A 26,939-nucleotide genomic window follows, 5' to 3' on the forward strand; every position below is an offset into this window, starting at 1 on the left:
TAAGAAATAAGGATGTGTTGTGCGTTTTGTTGGCGGTAAATATAATAATCACAGTCTGTCACGGGCACAGCTCGTCAGACTAAAATGACACAGCGCAGACTTAATGTCCTTCAAAAACCTGCGGCGAAAACAGACAATATTACACGCTGCGCAGTCCGCTTTGGTCGCTGAAAAAAAAAAACTTGAAATTGAAAACAAATGAGAATCATCTCCAAAATGAACTTCGAACCAGTACAAATCAATCAATCTGGCACAAAATAAAACCGTTTAGTGATGTTTGTTATTTTTCCAAAGGTGTTATAATATTCCTTCCTTCGCACCAAGAAAATCCATCAATTCCGACATGACCAGACTTTGTATAAAAGTACTTATTAAGACAGAAACAATACAATAGAAATTTGGTGCTGGTAAGTTCAGAAAAAAGATTGGAATATTCTGTGTATTATAACAAACAAAAGAACATACTTCGCTCTGCATTTCTCTCAAAAATCAGTTTAGAAAATCATTTATAAATATGGTTCTAATTCTTCATAGTAAAAATTGCCATTTCAGCAATAACTTAAGATTAGTACAACTTAATATAAGGCCAAAATGCGACATCTAAAAAAATAACCATCAAGTAGACTTTGAAAAGTTAGAAATCACAGTGTACGTCTGGTTGTAAACATTAAGCTGCTCTGTCTGCAGTTTGGCAAAAACAAGATTGGATTATTTAGAAAAAAAAAGAAAAAAAAGTGCATTTGGACAAAGGGAAAGTCCTGAGATCCCTGCAGGAATAAAGGTTTTCCGTAGGAGCCCCCCGCCGCCATAAATATTCAATTATTTCTCTTTGTTTGACGTCGTACCTTTGCAGCGAAATGAAAAGAGCAGACTTCCTGAAAATGACCGCCTCTAGGTGCGTCTTAGTCCAACTTTCTGTCGGCGATGGAGCCTTTCCAGGTTTCAGCGGTGACTAGGCAAGGCACTTTTTTTGATATAAAGGCATATGGAACGATCGTTTTAGGGAAATTGAGCAGCAAAAAGAGAAAAGAAAGAAGAAAAAAAAAACTCCCGAACAATGAACAATATCTAAAAATGTCACCTTTGAGGGAGGAAGAAAATTGGGGATCGGGGATGGTAATGAGGCACTGCGGGGCTGGCTGACTCGTATAACTGCTGAGGATTGGAATAGTGAATAAAAGGCAGAAAGGAACACTAGTTTGTATATTGAAATGGTTTTGAACAGGCACCAAGAACAAGGTACATTAAGACCTGTTGTCACTGGATTTTTTCGTAACTGACGATGTTTCCAAAAAAAGGTCACAAAAGAAAGCTAGAAATGGAATGCAAATGCATTAAAATAAGGTAAAAACATACAATAATAGATAATAGTGATTTACTAATAAAAGGTGCATGTCCATGAACGAGAATATCGTGAAGAAGTCTACCAATTTCAGTCGTTATTTATGCTAACCATAATGCTAGCATCATGCTAGTTCATGCTACATGCTAACCGCTTCGAGTGCCGTTTTTTTTTTTTTTTTTTTTTCGCTTCAAGTGGACAAGCTGTTCAACATTCATTATGACACGATTGTGGCTTGACTTTATTTGTGAGCGTGGCTAAATATAGATATATACAAAAGTATCTATCCATCTATATTTAGCAGATAGTCATTCATTATTGCACGTTTGTCATAATGAATGACAATCTGCTAAATGTTTTGAATCAACAGCTTGTCCACTAGAAGCAAAAAGACCCCGAAGTTGCACTTGAAGTTCACGGTTAGCATGTAGCATGAACCTAATGTTAGCATTATGGTTAGCATTCACTTTCATATACAGATTTCGGCCGTTAACCTGTTACTTGCCACCAGATCAGGGAGTCAGAGTTTGGGTTATGGATGTTCAGTTTAAAATCATTCTAATAATAGAGTCAAATAACAAATTAAATATAAAAGTTAACACCTGTTATAGGCCCCAAGCCTGGATAAATTGACATGAGAGCATCTGAAGGAGCATCCAGCTGAACCCAGTAAATGACCAAACCAAAAAAACAAACAAACGTGCCTTTCCCACAATATTGCAATTCAAGGACATGCACCATATATACATTTATTTTTTACTTTAAATAACCTAGAAAAGTCCAACATGTTTGTTTGGTCACATGAGGTGAAGCAGAGCCGCTGGGACATCATTCATCGTCCACTTTGGCCGGCGGACGACGTAGTCACCAATCTCAGCATGTCGCGCTCGCTTCACCGATTGTCCACAGTGCGTTTCAAATTTGAAAAAAGTCGTTTTCAAAGATCCGTGGTGATGACAGGTGTTACTCCGTGGATCAGAAGTGTTGGTCCCAAATCTTTGGTCAGTAGCTCCAGCTGGTGCAGATAGGAGGCGTAGCGGCGTGTGTCAGCAGGCGGGCGGGGCAAATACAAGAAGCGGACGGCGGGCGGAGGCCTGGCCTGGTCCAGGACGAGCTGATTGACCGCTGTGAGGTACTCATCTGAGAGGCGCGACGTGTTGCTTGGGAAACTGTTGGCGTACTCCTCCTCCTCCTCTTGCTTTGTGCTTTCCGCCGATTCCGTCGACTTGAAATCGCCCTGCCGCTGCCAGTGTAGCGCCGCCTGCTGGTCCCAGGGCACGGGGTAGACGTGCGCTTTGATCCTCAGCTCCTTCAGCAAGTGACCCAGCTTTTGCTCTGCGCCCTGCACGCTCCGCCCCTCCTCCACGCACAGGAAAAGGCGGATGGTCGCCTTTCGCCAGGCCCGGACCATGTTCAAAATGCAGGCCAGCTGCAGGAGGAAGAGAGAGCAGGTGTCTACGTAGCTGCAGCTGTCGGGCCGTAGCAGGTTGACCGGCCACACGTCGATAAACACGGCGCTCTTGGTGTGGGAGAACAATTGCGGCGGTAAGGCCTCGGAGCGGACAAACTCGTTAAAATAGCGAGCCAGGACCACGTTCTTGCACATCTTCATGGCGTCGGCGATAATGGCCACGTACTCCTGGGGGCTAAGGGCCTTGCCGTCCGCCGACTGGCCCAACTTGTCGCTCGTCCCGCGCAGAGGGGCGAAGTGGAAGGGAGGAGAGTTGCCCTCCAGGTCATGAGACAGGCTGGACACGTCTATAGACTGACTGCAGGAGAGCGTAGGGTCGATGAGGGTATCCTTAGGGACGCAGTCGTCGAAGAAACCCAGGACTAAAGTGTTCGGACGCATCCCACCTGGAGAGACATGAACGTACAGTGTTGTTTTCCTCTGTGTGTGTTTGTTTGTTTATGGATATCGGCATGAAAGATTCCATATTCTGGCTGTTTTAGGTACGGAAAACAGGAAAAAGCAATGTAATCACATTTTCTGACCATTCCCTTGGACCTGGACCCATCTTTTGTTGACTGTGGGGAGAATGACGGCTAAAAAAAAAAAAAAGTTGCCGACTATATGCAGGTGATGTCACGGCCTGGCAACTGCATCGTCTCATTTTAAAGGGACTATAGGGAGTTTAAAAATGTTAAAATTATGTATTTTCCTCCCCCTACATGTTCCAGCCATGTCCTAATGTGTAGAATGAGCTCAGACCTGTTCACCACAACTGCCTCTAAAATCCTGTTCGGTCACTCAAAAATGTGTCACTTCGGCCCGAATTGCCGTCATGCACGAGCTTAATATAGAAGTTGCAGTTACACATATGGCCTGAGGTGGCAGTAGTGAGTATAAAATGGCGAACTTGCATCCAGCCCCTTTAAAGAGAAAGTTTAGAAAGTCCTGGACTAAGTGTCAACATAGTAACACATTTCATAATTCAACATTGACACTCAATGGGCTTCTGTCTTCATGTTGTGACATTATCTGCATGCCCTCTATTAGAAAGACACTTTTTGTCTCTTTTTTAGCACAACATGGGGCTCTTTAACATGTTTACTACATTATATGGACATTTATAAACCAATAAGAGAAGTTATTGATTTTGACACTTGTGTGAATGATAGGAGCAATAGATTCCACAAACCTGATTGTAACAGCACCCACTTTTAATGAGTTTAAGGGGAAGCATCGGTAGCTGATGCTGATATTTCAGAAGATATGGCAAAATTGAGGCAATATGTTGAAACTGGCTACAGCTGAAAGGCCAAAGATAAAATTATAATTGTTTCCCGCCAATAACATGAACCAAAGTAACTAGATTTTGATGAAGGTACTATGATACTCTCCAGCTCTTTCGTGTCTAAGTTGGCTTTTCTCATTGATCACGAGTCTAAAGCTCACTCCGCCTGCCGTTTTTCCTCACTTAAATTGACTGTTGTGTGATGTCGGTGTTCTGTAAAAGGCAGCACTGACCCAGCCCGGAGATGAAGAGGAGATGTTGAACTCCGTGTCGCACCGAGTCGGCCATCGTCAGGTTCACGAAGGCTTTGATGTTGAGGTGGTCCACCAGAGACAACCAGGAGTCATACTGGGACTGCAGGGGGTCCGAGGGCAGCGTGCCTGAAGAAGGTTAAAGGACTTATTATGCATCATTTGTGGAAAAGAGCTACATTCAGAATGCTAAACAGCGAGGACAAGAAACGCTTGCCCACGGATCAGAACAAGTTTGCCGCAGTTGTCTAGACTGAAAAACCTAAAAGAACATTGTGGAAATTTCTTGTCTCATATGTCACTCCTTGTACTAATTGGTCATTGCTCTGACAGGATTTACCTTTAAAAACATCTAACTAGAACAAGCCAAAGCAGATTATTCCATGCATGAACTAATAAACCCATTTTTGGAACAAGGATAACATACAGAAAGGGGTTTCTGGGATTGGACGGCCTGAAATTTTACTCTGCTTTGATAGAGAGATAGATTTACTTTGGGAGACACGCTGATGTGTGGGGTGTGAACGGTGGAGGCAGATCAGACGCATGTGACGGAGCTGAGAGAGAAACAGCCACTGAGCGGCGCAAAGAGAGGCAGGTGATCAATCACAGACAAACACATCCATATGTATACACCGGCTCCAGTCGACGCCCGTCTGTGGGCATCCCAGAGGTGGCCACAGCTCTGTGGACCCCCGCTGAGTTGAAATCAACCGCTGCGCTTTTGTAGTCGGCAGCTAAAAGGTATAGCGTGGAGTATGGACTGACGTGAATTGCCCAGAGAAAGTGCGGCAGACGTTGTCTAAAAGTGGCATTGACTACTCAAACCCGGACCCCCTTCCGATTCATTTTCGCACACGGATGTAAAATATGTGTAGAGTAGAAGAAGCTTAAGCATAAATTAAATCTCATTCAGTCCTCACGACAAGCTCCAACACCATGGCCATTTTTCTGTCACAAATGCTGTGCTTCAATGCAGACATAAAGTGGATAAGAAATTACTCCAAAAAAAAAAAAGATAAAGATAAAGATATCTACAAAGTTCATAAAATGCGGTGGTGATCGAGTGTAATTGAAAACGGGGAAGCTGTGACTTCACATTTTTTTCTTTCACATTTATTGTCAGCGGTTATAGACTGAATACAGACTGCATTTAAAAACGGCAAGAGAAAGCGTGGTCAAGTGGTCCTCAACAACAAACCCTATAATCAAACAAATGTACTGCTTCGGCTTCCTATTTCTCCACTCAAGTGCTCAGTCCAGGCCTGAGTTAGCTGTACGCTATTGATAAATGAACAGACCGCACTCGAGCTTGCTATGGGGACTGATTCAGAGCAAGTCCTCTTCTCAAGAGACGCTGACGTAAAATCCAACGATACTCGATAACTTTGAATCCCTTAAACTCTCCAAACATCGCGAATGTGCAAAAGAAAAGTTCACTTGCACAATTACAGAGCAAGAGCCACAGACGAGGGGTTCACTTGTCCATGTAATCGTGTCGTTACCAAAACCAAACTTCCCTGTCATCGCACCTGGACAGACTTTGTCGGTGTTAATGCAACCTTAAAAAGTTAAATTGTCCTTTTAAAAGCAAAGTAGCATCACAACCACGCTAGATTTATTTGCTCATAATTAATAGGCGCATTATACACACTGCTTTGCTGAGATGAAATATTCGCGAGAAACCACTTTGGCATAAACAAAATAGTAGTAAATTGTCAACAGAGCAGCGACGGCATCCTTAATTAAGCATCCAATGGCACGGAATTCAAATGAGGTCAAGCAGAGGTTAGGAGCATTCTTGGGCTTTTTTTCTCCTTTTATAAAGACATGCAATAAAATAGGAAAACGCCATTGTCCATCAACACAAGAAAATGGAAAGTGCGAGAACGAAATGCAAGGACACAAGGGCTAACAAGATTCAAAACAGGTAAAAAGTTTGTACAAATGATGTTAAAGTATGCTTCGATTGAGGAGAGATCTCTGTTTCACACCTGCCCCCTGCTGACCAGCCCTCACACCTGCGCAAGTAAACTGAGCAGCGCGGCCTGATGACGTCATCACACAGCGCTGTTTGTTTTTATGTCCGGCAAAAGCATGAGCCCTGGCACGGGAAATGCGAAGGGAAAATAATCCCAGCGGCCTGAAATAATGCAAGTTTAGTTTTCTTCAGATGGACAAGGCGGAGGGAGGGCATCCTTAATACACTTTTTTCCTATAATAAGTTCTTTAGCTTGTTTTGTCTGTCTAGTCAAGACTGTTGTCTACTGTATTTTGTGTTGTTTTGTAATTCTGTCTTGGTGTTAGTTGGTCAAATGTATTGTAACTGTTGAAATTGTTACGTACCGTTTGTCTTTGTTTGGGTTTTTGAATAATACAATCAAAACATAAAAATAAAAAAAGTTTTTTCCCCAATTATGCTAATTTTGTAATTGTTTAGTGTAATAATCGAAATTGCAATCGCATTTCGATAAATTGCACAGCCCTAAGCACACCTCTCCTAAACATGTAAAGTAATATTAACTCTTAGCATGAAAGTCTTTTCCTCAGAAGCCACCCGAGTCTGCCAGAATTTCTGCTCCGGAAGCCATTTCAAGGTTTGTTAGCATGTAGCTGGAACTGGTGTACTAGTTGAAGAAGATCCCACGCTATTCTATTGTTAAAAAGTGTAAATGATGGTAGTTCTCATCGATGGCAGTTAAAGAGTTAATCTGAGTCTTCTTATCACAAGTAGAATTTGTTTGGGCCTCATAATATTAAAGCGGTGAGAACATCTTAGTAATGTAACTGTTATCTGAAATAGTCCTATCCATTTTGTGATACGTGAGATTCTTGTGTTTCGACTCACTGAGGTCTCCCAGTTGGATGTGTCCCAGGACGTAGAGCCCGCTCTTCTTGATGTCATTGATGAAGGTGATCAGGCCCACACTGCTGCGAGGGTTGGCCACCATCAGCAGAATCTGAGGTCTCCAAAACTTCACGTGGTCCTTCCTCACATCCAGCATCAGCAGGTATTTACGCACCTAGAACGAAAAAAAAAACAGATATAGAGAACAAGCCCAGAAGTCGTTTCCTCTGCTTGCACATATTTTGCAAAAGATTACGCCTTTGCCAACACTACAACCTGGTGGTAAACATTTATGGCCAGTTTTACGTGTCCCTATCTTCCATGATTGAAAGGGCAAGTCAAGAAGAAGGGTCTGCGTGGTCACATTGGGCAAACTATAATGTAAGAAACTCTGTGCTTCACTGATATGGAACAGAAAATGAAGTAACCATATTAGTGCTGAAAAAAATATACATGGCATGTAATTAGCTAGGCATGTACTGTAGGTGGAGGTTCGTTATAGACGTTCAATGTGATTTCTTTTTTTTTTTTAAGAAAGTTGCATGTATTTTTTTAGGGTATATGCTTCCATCTGCCTTTCTCAGATTCACTATTTGTTGTTGATCAGATTAACATATCAAAAGGAAACTATTTCGAAATGCCTGAGAGCCAAGGTTTAGATGATTTAGTATTCATAAAATGTGCAATAAAATGGATTTGGGGCTTCAAAGAAAAGATATAAGAATAAAAATAAAAACCCAAGCATGCAAAAAACTATACAATCTCTTTGCGAACACACAGTAGCTATGCAGTCATGAACTGTGAGACTTGTCGTGTTCAGGAGGCTGCGACATGGCACTATTACGGGATGTAACCATGCAGAACAAAACACTTCTCCCTTCGTGAAAAAATAAAAATCTACATTAGAATAAGATAAGCTGCAGCTTTATGGTAAACCTCAATAGTACTTAAATTAAGTACAGTATTACTTCAATTGTATCTGGGTATCGGTATTTTATTGGTCTTTGGCAAGAAAAAAAGTTCCAACAATAACTGAACTGTGTAAAAGACAGTAGTATTGAGTATTTATATGAATCTACTTTTCATATTCTTGTCTTTAAAGCTGCACTATGCCACTTTTATGTAAAAAAAACAAAAGAAAAATTGATATTAATGCGTATTTGACCCAGCGGATGTTTGGGTGTTTAGCATTACCATCCCAGTGGGCAGTACGACGCTCCAGGATCAAAGTCCAACTGAGATTTCAGAATCTCTTCGTGAAGGGAGACATGATTTATTGTAGCCTGTTACTTGCTGTACCCCTGATCAAGGGTAAGGTTTAAGGTCAGGTTAGGGATTAGGGTTATGATTTTTTCAATCACATAGCACCAGTCGATAGCACACTACAATGATGACGAAACCTTCTGTTGGTCTGTAAATGCAGTAAATTAGAATAACTGCCTTGTATAAAATTGCTCTCTCAAAATGGCTGTAGTGAATGTCTTGAAATAGGCCTCTGTCTCTTTAAGAACCTCTGACCCTTTCAGACACGCCCCCTGCACACGCTGTCTGTGGCATCAGTGGGGAGGGGGTTCTGCTGAGGAGCAGTGATTGGTTACTCGGCTGGTGACGAAAGGTCTGAAGCGTCTCCAGGAGGTGGGGGCGTTCCTAGGAGGACTCAGGCAAACGTATCCCTAAAATGGCCGCCATCAGAGTTTTTACAGATGACTCAAAAATACATGAATGTGCCAAGGCAACACTTCAGGCATGTTATTAATGAGGGAATGGCATAACAACATGATGGAAAGCTTGAAAAAGTCGATTTTGCATCATACCCCCCGTTTAAGGTTAGGAACAGCAAATAGGATGTAAGTTGTGCTTCACTCACACAGATCTCACACATATTTTAAGAAACTAGAAGGTCTGGGCTTTCAAATGAGGCATCACATTGGCATGTAGGCTGTAAGGTGTCAAATCAATACGCTTTGAGATTTGGATGTGCATAATTGCTAACCCTAACCCTAAGGTTGCAGGTAACAGGTTAAATATTCTCTTAAAGGTCACTATTTTCATAAACATAATTTGGGACATCGCGCACTCTCACATCTGCAAATGAAGTTGACTTTAAATGATCTCCAGGCCCTTATGGCTGCACTCACAGTAAGCATATGGCCTGTTAAATGCCAGAAGCTCATAAAACATGCTAGTGAGTGGCTTTGAATTTGTTTTTACATGTTTCCCTATTATAGCGTTAAAGTAACAATGAAAGAAACGAAAAGCTCCCATTTGTGTTAAAATAACACATAAATACAAAAAACGCTAATCACTTTTTAGTAGTCTGACTTTTGGGATTGTTGCAGCGCGTTTGTCTCCGTCTGAACGTCCATAAATCAAGGCTATTTCATTGTGAGGGAATCTAATCTCCGAAATGACGCTTTTGGCCTGTAATTTTGATAATAGAAAACTAAATAAAACAAGGCCTTGGAGGCAAAAAAAAATACCCCAGCGATTTGAGCCATCTCCTCATCTGTCTGTGTTTATCCGAGTTTCTCTGTCTCTCATTCATCACGGCGTCACGATTCCACTGCCACCTCGCTCCCATCCATCACGGCCAATATTCCCCCGCAACTTTGATACCATCTTCTTTGTTTTTGTTTTTTTTCCACCTTCTCTCGTAAACACTGTCGTCAGCTGTAGCCTTGCTTTAGCGGACCTTCCCTGAGCTCAATGTCACCCAGTTGGCAGTCGGCCATGTTGGAAAGCTCTTGCTTAAAATGATGATTGGATGTACATGATGTTAATATACAGTACGCACATGTGGTCTGTGCTGTTAAGGCTGTTTTCGGACTGTGGAATGGCTTGGAGAACGTGGCGTGGCTGCTTGCCGTTGTTGGATCACGCAACGACAATGTAACTGCTGTAATGTAGTGATTTTTGAATCCTCTGGGTCCCTCACGATTCGATACGAGACGCGATACATGGCTCACGATAACGATAACCTTATAATATGCCGATACTGCGATAATGGATGTATTCAACAATGATACATCACGATTTTTTTTATATACTGCATATTATTCATCATTTACATTTGTTTTCATGTGCTTTATACCCTTTTTTCTTAAAGGAATGACTGAATAAATGATCCCTGACTTGTGGTATCAGTTTACATTTAAATAAAATTACAGTAAGAAATCATAGTCTCATTTCAAAAGGAATAATTCAACCCCAAATTAAATAAATCATAAAATACATTAAATGTAACAATCATTAAAGGAATAGGCCACCGTTTTTACATACTGAGATATGCTCTTACCTAACTTTAGCCGAGTTAATATATCCCCGTCTGGTCTTTGTCCGTGCGCTCTGTCACGCAAACGGAGCACATACGCAGCCTCTCCCACATGTCATATAGCTCCAAAAAAGCTCACGATAGAAGCTACCGAGCTCTTCCACGTGTTCCCTATTTAAATAAAATTACGTGATGTGTTTTCATGCGAAGTATATTTACACAGAAATGTAGCATGTCGATTTTATAAGCAGATAAAAAGGGGGACTATATTGTGAGGCGTAATGATACAGGAGCACAGCGTCCGCGCAGTAACTCCTAAAGACTTCCCCCGCTCACTTCCGTCAATAGAAGCTGCATGAGTTGTAGAGAGCCTTTTACAACAAGCCGAAAATGTATTTTCGGAAAGTGCTGTCGCATTCCTACCTCATGGTCGAGGTCCTGAGTCCTGTGTCGTCATCCGGGGTGAGTTGGAAATCTGTGAAACATTACTACACTATATACTTTCTGCTTGTTATCACAGCCCGGCAAGATGCACGTAAAAGGCATTGTTCACAAGTTATCGACGCTTCTTCAACTGTTCTCTGCTAGCTCTCTACAAGTCACGCAGCTTCTATTGACGGAAGTGAGCGGGGGAAGTCTTTAGGAGTTACTGCGCGGACGTTGTGCTCCTCGTATCATTACGCCTCACAATATAGTACCCCTTTTTATCTGCTTATAAAATCGACATGTTACATTTCTGTGTAAATATACTTCGCATGAAAACACTTCACGTAACTTTATTTAAATAGGGAACACGTGGAAGAGCTTGGTAGCTTCTATCGTGAGCTTTTTTGGAGCTATGTGACATGTGGGAGAGGCTGCGTATGTGCTCCGTTTGCGTGACAGAGCGCACGGACAAAGACCAGACGGGGATATATTAATTCGACTAAGGTTAAATAAGAACATATCTTGGTATGTAAAAACGGTGGCCTATTCCTTTAAAGGTAACATATTTGTGCAACATTGTTTGGTCCAAGTGCTTAAAACTGTAGTGCTGCCCTCTACTGTTCTAAATGAATTCTTGATCATTATTGGGCTCTATGTAAAAACAGTGGAGTGCTGCAGTCTCATCAATATGCATGATGTCGTTCATTAATATGCATGACGTCATGAAAAGTATCGAAATTGGAATAAAAAGTATCGGAATCGTCCTGCAAAATATCACGATATATCTCAAAATCGATATAGCGTCACACCCCTAAATAACACATGGAATATGTTTTATTGCGCCCTCTGCTGGCCATGAGGTGAACAATGGACAAATAAATAATAGAGTATTTAAGGTTAGACCAGAGATTGCATTCATGTCAGATGTCCCTCCTGCATGGTGCAGCCTGTCTGGAGTCGGTGTTGTGCGGCAAGTGGCAAGCTCCTAGACCCGAAGTCGGAAAAGTTCAAAAGTTGCTATGCTGTGGTTTGTCCCGCTGCACTGTAAAGCCTGCACCGAAATGTTCTTTTTAAGGTTGGAAACGAAATAACTGGGGAAAAGGGAGGGCGGATAGAGAGTCCAATAAGTTAAGTGGTTGTAATAATGTTCTCCCTTGTGACAAGCTGCTGGCAAACCCCATCCCTGCTCTCCCAGCGCACAGCCCCAGCCTGCATCCTCTTGGCAAGCGACATCTCTTGGCAACAGTGGCCCGTCTCCTTGAACGCAACAGACTCGGCAGCTAGAGGACACGGCTCAGTGATGTAAAAGCTTATGTGTGTTTCTCTACAAGAAAGAAATGGTCAAAAAGCATGTTGGATATTGTGATTACATTTCTGGCGCTCTGCAGTTCTTGTGACTGTTGTTTTGATATTGGGCGGTGCAAAAACAAGTAGTGTCAAACTGATTGATTGTGAGTGAGTGGTTGGTCTATGGACTTTATTTCAATCCCGAAATTATAAGCTGACATTGAGCATCAGGAATAGTGATGTGTAAGACTAATCCACTATTATCATTTGTAGATGTCCAAGGTACATAATGTTTAAATTCCCAGGTTTAGTTCAATGAATGTAGTAGATTTGACATGATAAATTACATTTCGAATGGCAGGGATGATGCAAATGTCTGCCACATGGAAGACTTTCGGTGTTGTTGAGTTTCACTTTCCGGCAATATTGATAAGGCACTGCTGTTCGCCCGTGTAAAAGCCTGGAGATGCAGATGTACCGGCGCGCCTGCCTGTGCGTCCCAGATATAAACGTGATCGATAGCTGTTGTAGGAATGACAAGGCGGCGCGGAGGGGCGCGCGTGTTTGTCTAGTAAATGCATAAAGTACTTGGCAGAGGCGGCAGGATGTGTCTTCTGTGTCTGCCTATAAACCTGAGAGAGAGATGGGGCTTGGCTCAGGTACAGCAGCCCCTTGTAAAAGTGGAAGGGATGGAGTTTTTAGTGGCTGCTGTAATGACAAGGCAGTATTGAGATTATGTTTCCAAATGTGTGCGTGGGGACGCAGGAGCCACTGTCACTCTGAGAGAGGGAGACACTCAGGAGCCCGTCTCATCAACACCGAGTATGGCATTCATATTCAGAACTGTGGCACTGTTTTCACCTGTTTAACAAACATGTATTGTTATTTAACTTTTCTTATACCATGGTCTGGGTGAATACTCGATTCTGATCGGCTGGTGGGCGCTAACAAGCGTTATTTTGGTATAACCGCACACGTAGTCCGGTAGTTAAATCACTGGGATATCACTCCGCTGTGGGCATCGCCATAGCAACGCATGACACAGCTGATTCAGATAAACACGTAATTAGTGACTGACGGGAACGTATGAGATGGATTTTGTTTAATTTCAACGTTTTTGGCCAAAACAAAATGTTTGATAAATGGGAAGTAGAGGAGAGTGAGCAGCTAGGTTAGCTACTGTTAATAAAATACGAGCTTTCCATTTCTATTAAACGGTTAAGGCACTATTCATAATTTGATTTTCAGGCGTACATAAAATGATCCTGCATTAAACATATTTGGCTGGATTAGTAAAGTCAATCATAAAAGTTTCAGTTCGTGGGGCCCAGGTGTGAGCGACTCCACCGCAGCTGTTTCCATAAACAGTTGAGCTCGTTGAGCTAGCTAGCTAGCTTCAGGTTAAACAGCGTAAAAGTGAAATAACTCCTTCCCACGAGTGCCGCATATCGGTGTTTACTTCCACGGGTTAGTCCTGTTGTGTTGTGATTCTGGCGATGCAGCGTGTGCTTATGTTGTTTCGTTGAGCCTGACTGAGATCCTCGTAATAGCTGCGGAGAATGACTCGCTCTGAGACGAGCCTTCAGCGACCGGCTAATAACCCACATAAAATAGTCCCGGTGGTCTGGCATATTTAGTGACTTTAGTAAATGAAACAAATATTTATTATAAATGTTACGTTTGTGGGACCATGGTATAAGCGGATTAAACAACTCGGAGCCGTGCATTAGACGATTATAATGCACTTCGCGGAGTAACACTGTAGTGTTCTTGACTCCACGTTGTGCATTATAACCGTCTAATGCACGGCTCCTCGTTGTTTAATCCTTACATATACTTTTACCAACTGTGTCATTTTAGATTATTGATACAACTTCTGACAGAAATGCTAATTGTGGATGTTTTGCTCTCGGGTAGTACCTGGTGAAAGATGAGGGCCTGGCTGATGTAGCCCCAGCTGGAGGTGGGACTGAGGTAGTGGATGAGCAGCAGCAGCAGCAGCATGAAGGCGATGCTGGCCGAGGCGTAGATGGGGTTGATCAGGAACATCATCACAGCGCAGCCCACGATGCCCAGGACGCAGGTGTGCCACGTGAAGTACCGGAACGTCGGTCTGAAAGTACAAACGGATTGGGACAATCAGAACAAGTCCAGTGAAGCTGCATCGTGGTATACTTGACCACGATGTCAAGAAAGTTTGATTGCTGGTCAAAGTGGGGCCTCGCTGGGTGGCTTTTCTAAGTTAATCTGGTTTCCCACTCTCCAATCTCTTTACAAAGCCTAATCCTCCAGCTGGATACACCACCATCACCAAGTTCAGGAGGGTTAAGGTATGCCTAGAAGCAAGATTATTCACTCTTCACAAAACTTTCAACTTCACAAACTTCAGTCGTGAAAACATCTCCATGGCGACGGGAAAATTAATTTCATCTGTCTCCTCATGTGCGTTGCATAGTTTTGCCATGGGTTTAAACCTGGTGTAAGCCTTCCTGGTTTGGGAATTATAGACTAGTTTTTGGAATACATCGGGACACCGAGAGCAATCAGTCATTTTGTTGTTTTTATTCATTATTATTGTTGATGTATTATATCGAGGAGTAAACACGAGGGAAACATGTAATTGTCAAAGTAAAACAAACTATAACGGAATATGCTCACTTTATTATTCAAACACATTGGGACCAATATATGCAGAGGCCTCCAATGTGTAGCTCTCCGGCTCTTTCCAAGTCACTCCAGAAAACCTTTCAACATTTCTGTGTGTGCTCGATGAGTCAGATTTGATTTGATCTTGGCAAAACATTAACAGTTCCTTCTTGCCTTTGTGCACCCAACGAATATGAGGTAGGCAGTAGGAGGAAAGTTCATTATTTCTTTGCATTGTTCAACTGTTACACCTCCAGGACCCGGAGGGGTGTAGGTCGGATCACAGCTGACCCTTCTCAACCTGGACACGGACTATTCACCCCTCTCCCCTCAGGCAGGAGGCTACAGTCTAGAAGACCCATACCTCCCACCACTTGAACAGTTTTTTTTTCAAGCAGATTACCTTCACGAGTTACAGACTCATGAAGGTAGTCTGCTCTATTGCTCTATGTGGCATGTCCACACTCATGTATTTGCTGCTAACACTCACGCTGTTCTATGTCAAATTGTTGTCTTTATCATAGTTTAAATGTATTCTTCTTAGTAGTCTGATAGTCTCAGAGTCTTATAGTTTGAGGCCTTTATAGTTTATCATTTATCTAAAGTTATATGTTATATGTTTCATGTTTCATGTTTCATGATCGACCAAAAATAAAAAATCCTAGTTGTGAACAGATTCATAACCATGGCAAAAAAAAAACAATTCTGATTCTGATGCTTCATATTGGCTGCTACATGCCCTTCGCTTCTCATTTTGGAAAAGTAGCTGACGGGGAAAGCTGCCTGTTAACATTTCAATGATTTTAGATTAAGGTAAAACAAGGTGTATGTTTTTGATACAGCCACAGCTACACATTTCAACAAAAAAAGCTACACATTTTAGCAAGAACAAGCGAAAATAAAAGTTTAGCCAAAGCTCATTATTTCGAGTTGCAGCCAGCCCCGTTGCTGTCGCACAATGCGCAGCGTCCATACGTCGGATACTAATTAAGAGAAAGTGTCAGGTAGAGCTTGAAAGCAAACATCCACAACCATCTCCAGAGGGGCTTTAGCTAATTGCATGCTACTTTTTTCGTGCAAATACACACTCCCGCAATGCTAATTTGTTGGGAAACTTTGTACTGAATCCAAAGGTAACGCTTCTGTCTCCGGCGCGCAGCTAAAATGACCCACAGCCGTTTATAGTGCGAGTCTCCCACCATCAAAACAAATGCGAGTGAATGCAGCCAATTAAAACAAACACGGCGCTCTCCGTGGTTAATAAGCATGTGTGCGCAAGTGGGTCGGACGGCCGTGGAAATGAGAGCGGGGCCTGTCTGTGTGGTGAAGGGGGATCGGAGGTCAGTGAGTGGAGAGTTTCACGGTGGAAAAGGAGAGACCCGGTGGATGGTTCCTTTTCGCGGTTCGTGTAATTGACCTCGATTTCCTTCAGCCGCGTGGACGCACAGCCATTAAGCGAGTCGCAAACCCGGGAAAGAGACGAAGAAGCCCCGCGCGAGGTGTCGAGCCTTATAGGGAAAGCACCGTGAAAGGTTTCGTTCGTCTCCCGCCGCAGAGAGGGTTTTCAGAGAGTTTTCAGACCCTACGCAAAACAAACCGCAGACCCATTGGTTTTTTAAACATCCCGACAAGTTTAGGTCCGTGGCACATTCTTCCCACCTCATCTTATTCTTTATCCTGTCGGAGAACCCGTTTTTTGTGTGTGTGTGTGTGTGTGTGTGTGTGTGTGCGACAAAGCCAGCAAAAGCCACCGCTGTCCTCTCTTCCCTCCCCCCCCCTCGGCTTTTGTCTGAAAGATCCTCTCGTCTCTCTCACCCTCGCTCTCACCTGGCGCCAACCCCGCTGATGCCACTTAGATGAGTCAGCAAAACCGATGTACAATGGTCGCCGCCAATCAACTCCATAGAGACAATTAAAAAAAAAAAGTTAAGAAGATGGGACACAGACGCAGGCTCGGGCCAAAAAAGGAAAAAAAAACATGTGGTAATAACTGGTGTGTGGAAGGGACAGGGGCGCTTTGGACTGAGAAGACGGATCTGTGAGTTAAAATGGCGGAGCGAGACATTACGTCAGGGAGGGACTGGCTTAATGCTGCTTTTACCTCAAGAAACCTCTCAACACACTATGGAATAATGTGAGCGGCTATATGACTTTTTTCAACCAATCCAAACTTGGACTTTGCATATCGAGTAGAAACATTTCTGTTGATAGTGCCGATTTTCAAACTTCCACAATGCTTTCACATAAAGATACAGATAGCAGCTTGTCACCTACATTGATAAACCTTGCATGCATTCTGGAGTTAGAAAGCCGTGAAGGACAGGGCGGCTGTAATCCCCAAGATATTTTTGGATGGAGGAAAATACTAATCTGCAACCAATTAAAGCGGGAGTAATGTAACCTTGGAGTAAAAATCCTTTTCCACCTCTTTTTTTCAGACATTATGCTGATTATTTTTCAAAAGACATTTAGGGAGGTCAATGGAGGCTTGAAGTGGGACGTTGACGGCTCGTCTCCATGGAGATGTGGCTTTGCTTTTGACATCAGGTACCCAAACAAGTCAATGCTGTGGTGAGATTCAGTGGTTTCTCAGCTGCGACTTTTATGTCAAACACTTTCTATCCGGCAGTGACCTCGAAAAGGCCAGACATGCTTTTATCAGTTCACGCATAGGCTACTGTAACGCACTCTATTTTGAAGCAGTCCTCACTACAACGCCTTCATCCAGACGCTCCCACATACTGTAGCCCCAATCCTCTCCTCCCTCCACTCGTGAGCTTTTTTGGAGCTATAGGACATGTGGGAGAGGCTGCGTATGTGCTCCGTTTGCCTGGCAGAGTGCACAGACAAAGACCAGACGGGGATATATTAACACGTCTAAAGTGAGGTAAGAACATATCTTAGTATGTAAAAACGGTGGCCTATTCCTTTAAGCTCTTCATGGACACGCTCCCTCATATCTGTCCGAGCTTCTGTCCAGGCACCGCCCATGCAGAGCCCTGCGCCTCCTCCTCTCAGATGGTTTTGGATGTGTCCAGATCTGGGTCCAGGCAGTGGGGCGATCATGCTTTTGCTGTGGCAGGGCCAACACTGTGGAACTCGCTCCCAGTGGAGCTGCGCGTCAGCACTAGAGACTCACTTATTTAGACCAGAACACCGAGTACTCATCTATTTTGTTTTGTGTCATTTTATGATGAATGTTTTGTCTATGTGTTTTTATGTAAAGCACTTTGGTCTTCCAAGTGTTGTTGTAAAGGGCTATAGGAAGAAACTTTGATTGATTAAAATAGGATTTAAAAACATTAGGTTCCCTTTTGGAAGCTTTATTTGCAAAAATGGCATTGACGGTCTCCGGCTGTGCATAGGAGAACATTTGGTATTGCTGCCACATCAAACATTGTCTACACAATTTTTTCAGTCTTAAAAGATTTAGTGAAGAATGGACATCCACAATAGACGACTGAATTTAGTGAAATTATAGAACGACGAGGTCATGAGAGCAGCCGCACTATGTGAGTGTCAAACAGCTGATGCTGCTGTATTATAACACAGTGGTGCATCTGTGTCCTCTCTTCTCCTTCATTTCTCTTTTTGGGGTCTCTTTTGACCCCAGATCAGCAAAGATAGGCCACTGTTTGTGAGCGTGGGAAACACCTGCGTGTCCGGATTGGTCTACAATGTCATGTGATCACCGTCACAAGACAACACGGACAAGACAACAAGTCTTCCTGAACTTGTTTATTGTTTACACCAGCCCCATGATGGCGCAGACAGTGGAAAGAAGGAGCTAGCAGGGAGAAGGAGCTAGCTGAATTGCTTGAACACAGTAAGTGCGGTTAAACTCTGTTTGCGGTTGAAATGTAGCTGGAAAAAGTTGTTCTTGTGAACTTTTGGTGGTTGGGGGCTTGCTGTGGCCATAATGACTTGTTTGTGCCACTGAGATGATGCCACAGTTAACTCCATTTTCATTTCTAAGTGTATTTCACCCACACTTTTCCTGTGCGTCCTGAATCGGGTTTAAAAATCAAACATGTGTCGCGTCTTTCTGCCGTCCACATTACACGATTCAAATGCGAGTCCAGCCGTTGACCTTCCACACATGACTCGGAAAGACTCTCCATGACTGAAAATTATAGCAAAATTGGGGGGGAAAAATAAAAAATGTGTAGTGTGTGTTCAGCTTTAGGTAGGTCTTGTGCAGAGGTTGGTAGTACTCGGGTACATTTACTCAAGTGCATGTACTTGAGTTACTTTTTGAAGAAATTGTACTGAAGAGTAGTGTTTTCATACAGTACTTTTTCCTCTACAAGAATACAATCATATTGAAGTATCTGTACTCTTATTTGAGTGAAAATAATTGAAAAAACTGGGAGTAAATATTCAAGTGGCAAATATTTAAAGCAGTACTAAGTAACTTGTTTACCTTAATAAATCCTTTTCGTAGTCCTTTTGCGGGTAATACAAGTGTTAATGGGACAATTGTGGGCTTTCATCTCCCCCTGGTGTCTCACCACAAACCACAATTGCAACTTCACTGCCACCGGGTAGGAGCCACCAATACACACTAATAGAATCACAAAGAAGTCGCCAACAGGCTAACGGGCAAAGCTAACTGCGGGCTAGCACCACTTAAACAGTATTTACAGGTTTTGAGTGAAAAAAATATCTCAATTGTGTAACTGGAGGTACAATATCCTTCTCTCCCTTTGTCTTTTCTGTCAGCGTAGTACTGTATTTACTCTCATGGACAAGGGTTAGGGTAGGGTTAGGGTTAGGGTTAGTAACAAAACGCAACATGATACGACAATTTTGAAAAAATTCACGTAGTTCGTCTGGTGCTCCTTGTTCTCTTGAATTATTTCGTTATACCGGCTTTGTTTTAGTCTTACTTTTTCGCTCACAGTTTTCACAGTTACTCACAGTACTCAAGTAACATTTTCTACTTTTTTACTCTTACTGGAGCAATTGTCTGGTTCACTACTTTCTACTTGTACTTGTAAGTCAAATTATTTCAATGTAATGTTACTCTTACTTGAAAAAAAAAAAACATTTCGGCTACTCTACCCACCTCTGGTCTTGTGAAACATCGACATATATCCCGGGAGGTTCCGCAGTGTGGCTTTAACAGCGCATTTTCTCCCATCCACAATCTCAAAAAAAATCCATCTGGGCTTTTACGCGGCGCAACCGTACTTACTCGTGTCACCGAAACGAACAGTGTTATGGCTCCATTTCCAATTTCGGTGGAGGACACAGCTATTGTTTTGTGCGCTTGCTTTACGCGTCAGCTGGTCTATGGGCACATTATTACAAGTCAATTAAAGTCCCTACATAAAGTTTCGGCTGTGAAAGTGCACAGTGGAAAGTATTAAATTAGCCAAAACGCTGTTAGTTGCTTGCTGCTTTCCTTTTTTTTTGTGTGTTCTCCACCGGTTCCACACACAAACAACCCATTGGCGCCGCTGCCCGTCGCTCTGTAATGTCCTGAACGCCGGCCAGCGCTGCCCCTGTGTTGTGGCTGTAAGCTGCTGCTAAAGTGGTCAGCTTCCATGTAGCTCGGCAGCACCCAAAGGAGCTCTCCACGCGGCTGGCCCTGGTGCTGATAAAGCGGCGGCCAAAGCCAGCTATTCACACACGCACACGGGTACACGCACGAAAAGTAGGGAATGTTTACTAGCAACGAAAACCAGGGAGTTGCAAAAACAGTGATTAGAGAGCGTTTAGCGGCGTGACTTGGATTCGCAAACGCAGCGCGCGAGATCTACCTTCACTTTGCGATTCTCTCCCGATCCAGACGCACTTAACAAGCAGACATCTTTTCCGCCACATCATAATTTTCGCTCCCCGGGCCAATTCGCTTGTACACACACACACACACACACACACATACAACCGCCGATTCGCAAAAAGGCAAAGGGAAATATTTCTGCTAAATTAGTTATGCTAATTACAGAGCGGCTCTCGGGGGAGGAGCGGCGGCGCTAAATGGCTTTTAATTCTTTTCGCTCGGAATGAGACGGAGGAGAGGGTGCCTGAGTGAAAAGAGGCAGAGTGCATGGGCAAATTATGATGGGGGGTGGGGGGGGGTGGGGGTGAATAAACAAATAAATAAATAAATAAGTAACGGCAAACATGGCAACAAACAACTTGGCCAACAGTGACTTAGCAACAATGAGCAAACGGAATTTAACAAACTCGCGGGCCGGGGGAAGAAGGCAGTGAGCCAGACTGGAGCAGGTCTTATCAGCGTCAGTCGAGGGGTGGGGGGGTATTTGGCGGGTCCTGCCGTCCCCGAGCAGAAGAGAGAGGGCAGCAAAGCTTTGACTTTTGCCTCCCCCCAAGCCAGAGCCAGCGGTCATACGGAGATAAATAAAGAGGCCTGGGCTGATAGTATAGACGCCGGCTGGTCACGGGGGGGTGGGGGGTGGGTGAGGGTGAGAATGGCGGGAAACGTATTGATGTTTCGCTGGTCGCCGTTCGTGCTCGCCGATAGCGGAGTTGGGCTGACACGCCGTAAAGCTAATCTTGTCCGTGTCCGACTAAATAGAAAGCTGGTTAAACTTATCTTTTTGCGCCGTGGACGAGTGTGGAAGGAAAGACACATCTGGTCGTTTCAGGCTAGCGCTTTGCAAAACTGGCTAAAAAGTTTCAAAAAGGTGCAAAAACTGACCTGTTTTTTTAATGCTCACAAGCTCAAAATGCTAACCTGCTGCTAGTTTTAGTCGTCATTTTAGCGCTCAAACTGATTGTTCCTTGTTGTAGTCAAGCTTTACATCATGTTCTTATGTCATTCCTTCATTAATAACATGCCTGAAGTGTTGCCTTGGCACATTCATGTATTTTTGAGTAATCTGTATAAATTCTGATGGCGGCCATTTTAGGGATAGGTTTGCCTTAGTCCTCCTAGGAACGCCCCCACCTCCCGGAGACGCCTCAGAGCTTTCGGCAAGGGTCAGAGGTTCTTAAAGAGGCCTATTTCAAGACATTCACTGCAGCCATTTTGAGAGAGCAATTTTATACAAGGCAGTTATTTTAATTTACTGCATTTACAGACCAACAGAAGGCTTGGTCATCATTGTAGTGTGCTATAGACTGGTGCTATGTGATTGAAAAAAGCATAATACACCCTCTTTAACATCAAATACGTGCTAACGTGCTAACTACTTGTGCTAGCGTCCAAAACTATTTTTAACAAAACATATAAAGCATTACATTGCTGCTGCATGACAAGTATGTTTTTGTGATGAACAGCTTGCAATGGGGGAAAGGCAACCCAAAAATCACCTCCTGATAACATAATGCTGAAGTTTGTACGTTTATGCTCATTTCTGAGAGACTACTTGTGAAGCACAGGCAGATTTCAAAGATTTGATTATCCTTCCTCGATTTGTAGAAGTGTTTTGTAGAAGACAGTTTAGAGACTCTTAATAATGATAATTCGCTGAAGCTTTTCCAAATCTTATTTCTAGTAAAAAAAAACAGAGCTGCTGAGAGAAGAGGAGTGAGTCAAATGGAGAGCTAACACTGCTAACGGTGTCCAAAAGGGGCTCTCGGGTCAACATGTACTGCCATTTGAATAAGTACAGTACGACTGAAAGGGTTTAGCCTGTTTTGGACTGTTTTAATTGATCTTTCAAGTTGTTTAGATTAACACCTGGCATAAAATCCAACACCAGTATCAGTATTGGAATTCCAGTGGATGGTCATGATCAAATAATGATTTTAGTGTGGATAATAGGCTCCCGCATTCCTTGTTTTTAACTGAATAATGATTTCTTCACTTGATATTTTCATACAGATTGACCCAATGAACTTCTGGGCCGTTCGTGATTCTAACAAAACCCAAGATGCAAAACTGAACTTGTCACCCTTTATTTTAATGTTCATTATCCATGGGAACCATTACTTTTTAATAATTAGACAGTCGAGTCTACTAGGCTAAAATCATGAGAACTAAAATCATGTCATGCTTTTACAATGCTGTGGAGAGTGTCATCAGTTCAAAGCAAAGGTAAAATAAATTGAAAGACTCACAAATCCCGGCCGGGAATACGAGGTTCTCCCGTCTGGCAGGCGGTTCAGCGCGCTTCAATACAATAACAACCGCTTTAAGCTTTCTTTCGTTCCTACATCGTGCATCTTTTGAACAAGTCGGCTAATTTCTTTTTATTTGTTTGTTTGTTTTTCCACTGTCTTTCTTTACGTGAGTGTTGTGTTTTTGGCTCTACATTTTTTCGATGTAATGCCAGCCACACCACTTGGGAGGTCTGTTAGAAGCATAGACTGTCTCTTCTCTGTGCTGGAGCCAACTGTATGTGTATGTGTTGTATTGTTTGTCTAAATCAGCAAGCAGCCGTGAGCCCAAGACAAAGAGAATAAAGTTTTAGTCTAATCTACTCTCCAAATTTGAAGGAAAAAAGGTACTTTAAAGGAATAGGCCACCGTTTTTACATACTAAGATATGTACTTACCTCACTTTAGACGTGTTAATATATCCCCGTCTGGTCTTTGTCCGTGCGCTCTGCCAGGCAAACGGAGCACATACGCAGCCTCTCCCACATGTCATATAGCTCCAAAAAAGCTCACGATAGAAGCTACCAAGCTCTTCCACGTGTTCCCTATTTAAATAAAGTTACGTGAAGTGTTTTCATGCGAAGTATATTACCCAGAAATGTAGCATGTCGATTTTATAAGCAAATAAAAAGGGGGACTATATTGTGAGGCGTAATGATACGAGGAGCACAGCGTCCGCGTAGTAACTCCTAAAGACTTCCCCCGCTCACTTCCGTCAATAACCTTTAGGAGTTACTGCGCGGACGTTTTACTCCTCGTATCATTACGCCTCACAATATAGTCCCCCTTTTTATTTGCTTATAAAATCGACATGCTACATTTCTGGGTAAATATACTTCGCATGAAAACACTTCACGTAACTTTATTTAAATAGGGAACACGTGGAAGAGCTTGGTAGCTTCTATCGTGAGCTTTTTTGGAGCTATGTGACATGTGGGAGAGGCTGCGTATGTGCTCCGTTTGCCTGGCAGAGCGCACGGACAAAGACCAGACGGGGATATATTAACACGTCTAAAGTGAGGTAAGAACATATCTTAGTATGTAAAAACGGTGGCCTATTCCTTTAAGTAACTTTAACCTCATTACATATTCTACTTAAAGCTGCACTACCTGAATTTCTCCGTTAACAAACCGTGAAAGTCAAAGGTATTGAGTAAAAATCTCTGAGCTGTTGCCTAAATTTTCATTTTCAAGCTCGTCTCAGCCGGAGTTCATAGCGAGACATAGAGCTGACCCCTGAACAGAGCAAATCGCCAATGCTAACGCTGTGCTGATTTAGATTCTTGTTCCTGGTTAGCGCTGGAGCAAAATTGGCTATATTCAGACTCACAACAGCGCACATGGGTCCGTTTTTCTTTCACAAATATCGATCTATAGATCTATGGTGCCAAACAAAAGCTCTACTACAGGAAAATGACTAGATCAACCCAGCTTTAACCTCTTAACTGAGTCCATTTCCTCCAGTTCGTCTCTTTTTTTTGTCTCATTTTTGTTGCTTTTCTGACACGTTTTTGTTTTTTCTTTCCAGATATTAGTTGCGTTTTCATCCTCGTTTTTGTCGCTATTTTGCTGCTTTTTTTTGTGAGGGAAGATGTAATAAAATCTACAAACAAAAAACCCATACAAAAAAAAAATAGAAACTGAAGTAGTGCTTATGATGGGTAAAAGCTGCAGCTCCATCCTGTTCGGTATATCTTGGGGAAAATGATTGCGTATTTCTCATCTCAAAAGTCTCTCATTGGGATTGCTGCATCTGCGACTGTATAGAAAGGCCCATAAAGCGAGTGAATTGGATGCTTGCCGCGGATGTTAAGCATGCACTAACACTGTCCTGGGGTTATGTTACCGCCGAGTGGAAATGCCTGGGCGCTTTTCATAAATCAAGATCATTGTGACTGTCCCTGGAATACAAACATCTCGCACACTGTCGCCGTAAATCTAAATCTCCGCCACGCCCAGGTATTTTTCATTTTATTTTGCATCAACCAAGTCTAAGCGGAAATAAAACCCACTGAATATGTTTTTTTTCCCCACTGTGGGTCCCTGTCCAATGCGCCGGCTGTAAGCATGGGCCAGTTTTATGTCTTTTAATTAGTACACGGTCGGTCGCCGTGGTAGTAGCGTCCAGCTGGCAAATACACCCCGGGCTTAAACACAAATAAACAATAGCCGCCGATGGAAACACACGACGGGAACAAAAGTGCAGAGGATTTGTGGGCTTCATACAAACTACTGCAGGTGTCGCAGGAGGGGAAATAAGCGTGTGCAAAGGTCTAAATCCGTTTGAATGTAAACCACTCAGGCGTAATATCGTGAACCTGGCTGTGATAGCCGGTCATAATGTTTTTAAGTTATGGCCACCTGTTCGACAAACTGCGACGCTCTGTGGATTCTGGGGTTTTATTACATCTTACGCATTCACTTATTCAAGAACTTGAGCCACAGTAACCTCCGTGAGTTGGACCACATGCTTGGAGTGTAGCAACATTTGCAATAATGGAAGAGAACATTATAGAAATCAACTTTAGTGTCATGGACTTTTTGGTATTATTTGTATTTCTCAAAAGGGGGTATGTGCTAGTAAGCTCCAAGCTTCTGCCTACTCATTTTGGGCATCATGCTGTATACTCTATTGCTTTCTTTTTTTATTTCACCATCTTCTGAACATTGTGAAACTTAGCTGCTCAAATAAAAGATGAATGAATGGATTTGTAGACTTTGATGTCCCTGCAGGTTGTGATGGGCAAAAAGCCTGATGCTCTGGAGCTTGCATCACTCACCCTGAAGCAGATTGCTTCCAAGCACTGCATCAGAGTAGGTTTTACTACGGCTGGTCACGTGACGAAAGAGTCAATTAACTCTAAAAGCGGTTCATTGGCTCAGGGCGTTTCAGTGTGTTAACTTGACAGCTTTGAGCTCCACAGACCCACATTACAAAAACATATTTATTGGCCTATGATTGGTCTGATCATTCAAACATAAATATCTGATTGTTTGTGCTAATAATGAAAATGCCACACGTCTGTTTGTAACTTCTATTGCACACATGGATTTGATTGTGCTATAACAAAGACTGTCCACAAGATGTCAGTGTTCAAACAGAATGAAGCAGCTCTGAAACTCCAAATCTTTATGCCACTTTTTGCCATTAAAACCTTGAAGTATTACAAGGCTTCACTTGCCCCTTCACTTGACCTGCACTTGACCCCTGCTCGCTGAATGGTAGGTAGAATGTCAACCGATGTAACGCAGCCACTGAGATCGATTGAGGGCAAATATAATTGACCGGAGTTTACGGATGGCTAAGGCCAGGCTACCTTTGACCCATCCTTCAAGCACTGCCCCAGGGTAAAATCACAGGGCAATGTTAATCTCCAGCTCTTCAGCCATAATCTGGGTTAAGGAGAACCTAGCTATGTAAAGTCCACGCAGATAAACCCAACTGGGTCTAAGCACAACACTACGGACAGGTGTGGATATCATGCCATTTTCTAAGGGTTGATTTTGTGAGTTGTACCTGAAGTTAGGAGCAGAGGCCCATTCGAGAGCGAGACAGGCCAGGTCCACGGCGGCGTACACCAACAGGAAGAAGATGGTCACGATGCTGGCAATAGTGTTCAGCTTTCCAGAGAACAGCACCAGCTGCAAAAGGGGATACAGAAAACAGATATTTACTAGGTGGACACAAAAACAACCTTAAAGTGTAGTAAAACACTAAACCAATTGTTTTCTGCAGATAAACCTTTTGGTGTATTGTCTGTTTCAACTCCAATGTTTGCCAAGATAGGATGTGGGTTCAGTGTTCATCTACATTTTAAATTAAGTGCTAAAGAGTACAACAATGATGAATACACATTAGAACAGTCAGAAATGCTTTTACCTCTTTAATATCACTACAATATTACTTTCTCGCCTCTGCTTTACCAAATGTAGAACGAAACATCGTTACTTTTGCCACTGATCATTTCCAAACACTCTCTTCCATTAAACCCTGGAGAAGCAAATTATTATGCAAATAAAAAACAAATCCCCGTAACGCAACCTTAATCATAGTGGC

The 26,939-nt window shown here is 42.8% G+C and overlaps 1 protein-coding gene across 1 annotated transcript in view; it reads right to left on the reverse strand.

Moving 5' to 3' along the window:
- Window positions 1–1,734: 1,734 nt before the first annotated feature.
- The window catches only part of LOC306965060 (solute carrier family 12 member 9), a 70,327-nt gene continuing 45,122 nt past the window's right edge, over window positions 1,735–26,939 (reverse strand). Inside the window, exons 9-13 of the mRNA XM_079559288.1 lie at window positions 26,400–26,524; window positions 14,084–14,276; window positions 7,180–7,354; window positions 4,314–4,460; window positions 1,735–3,199 (exon numbers count right to left, since the gene is read on the reverse strand). Coding sequence (XP_079415414.1) covers window positions 2,280–3,199; window positions 4,314–4,460; window positions 7,180–7,354; window positions 14,084–14,276; window positions 26,400–26,524 — 1,560 coding nt within the window. The 3' untranslated portion in view covers window positions 1,735–2,279. The remainder of the gene's footprint in view (window positions 3,200–4,313; window positions 4,461–7,179; window positions 7,355–14,083; window positions 14,277–26,399; window positions 26,525–26,939) is intronic.

This window comes from Gobius niger (genome assembly GCF_951799975.1).
Source record: "Gobius niger genome assembly, chromosome: 1".
NCBI lineage: Eukaryota > Metazoa > Chordata > Actinopteri > Gobiiformes > Gobiidae > Gobius > Gobius niger.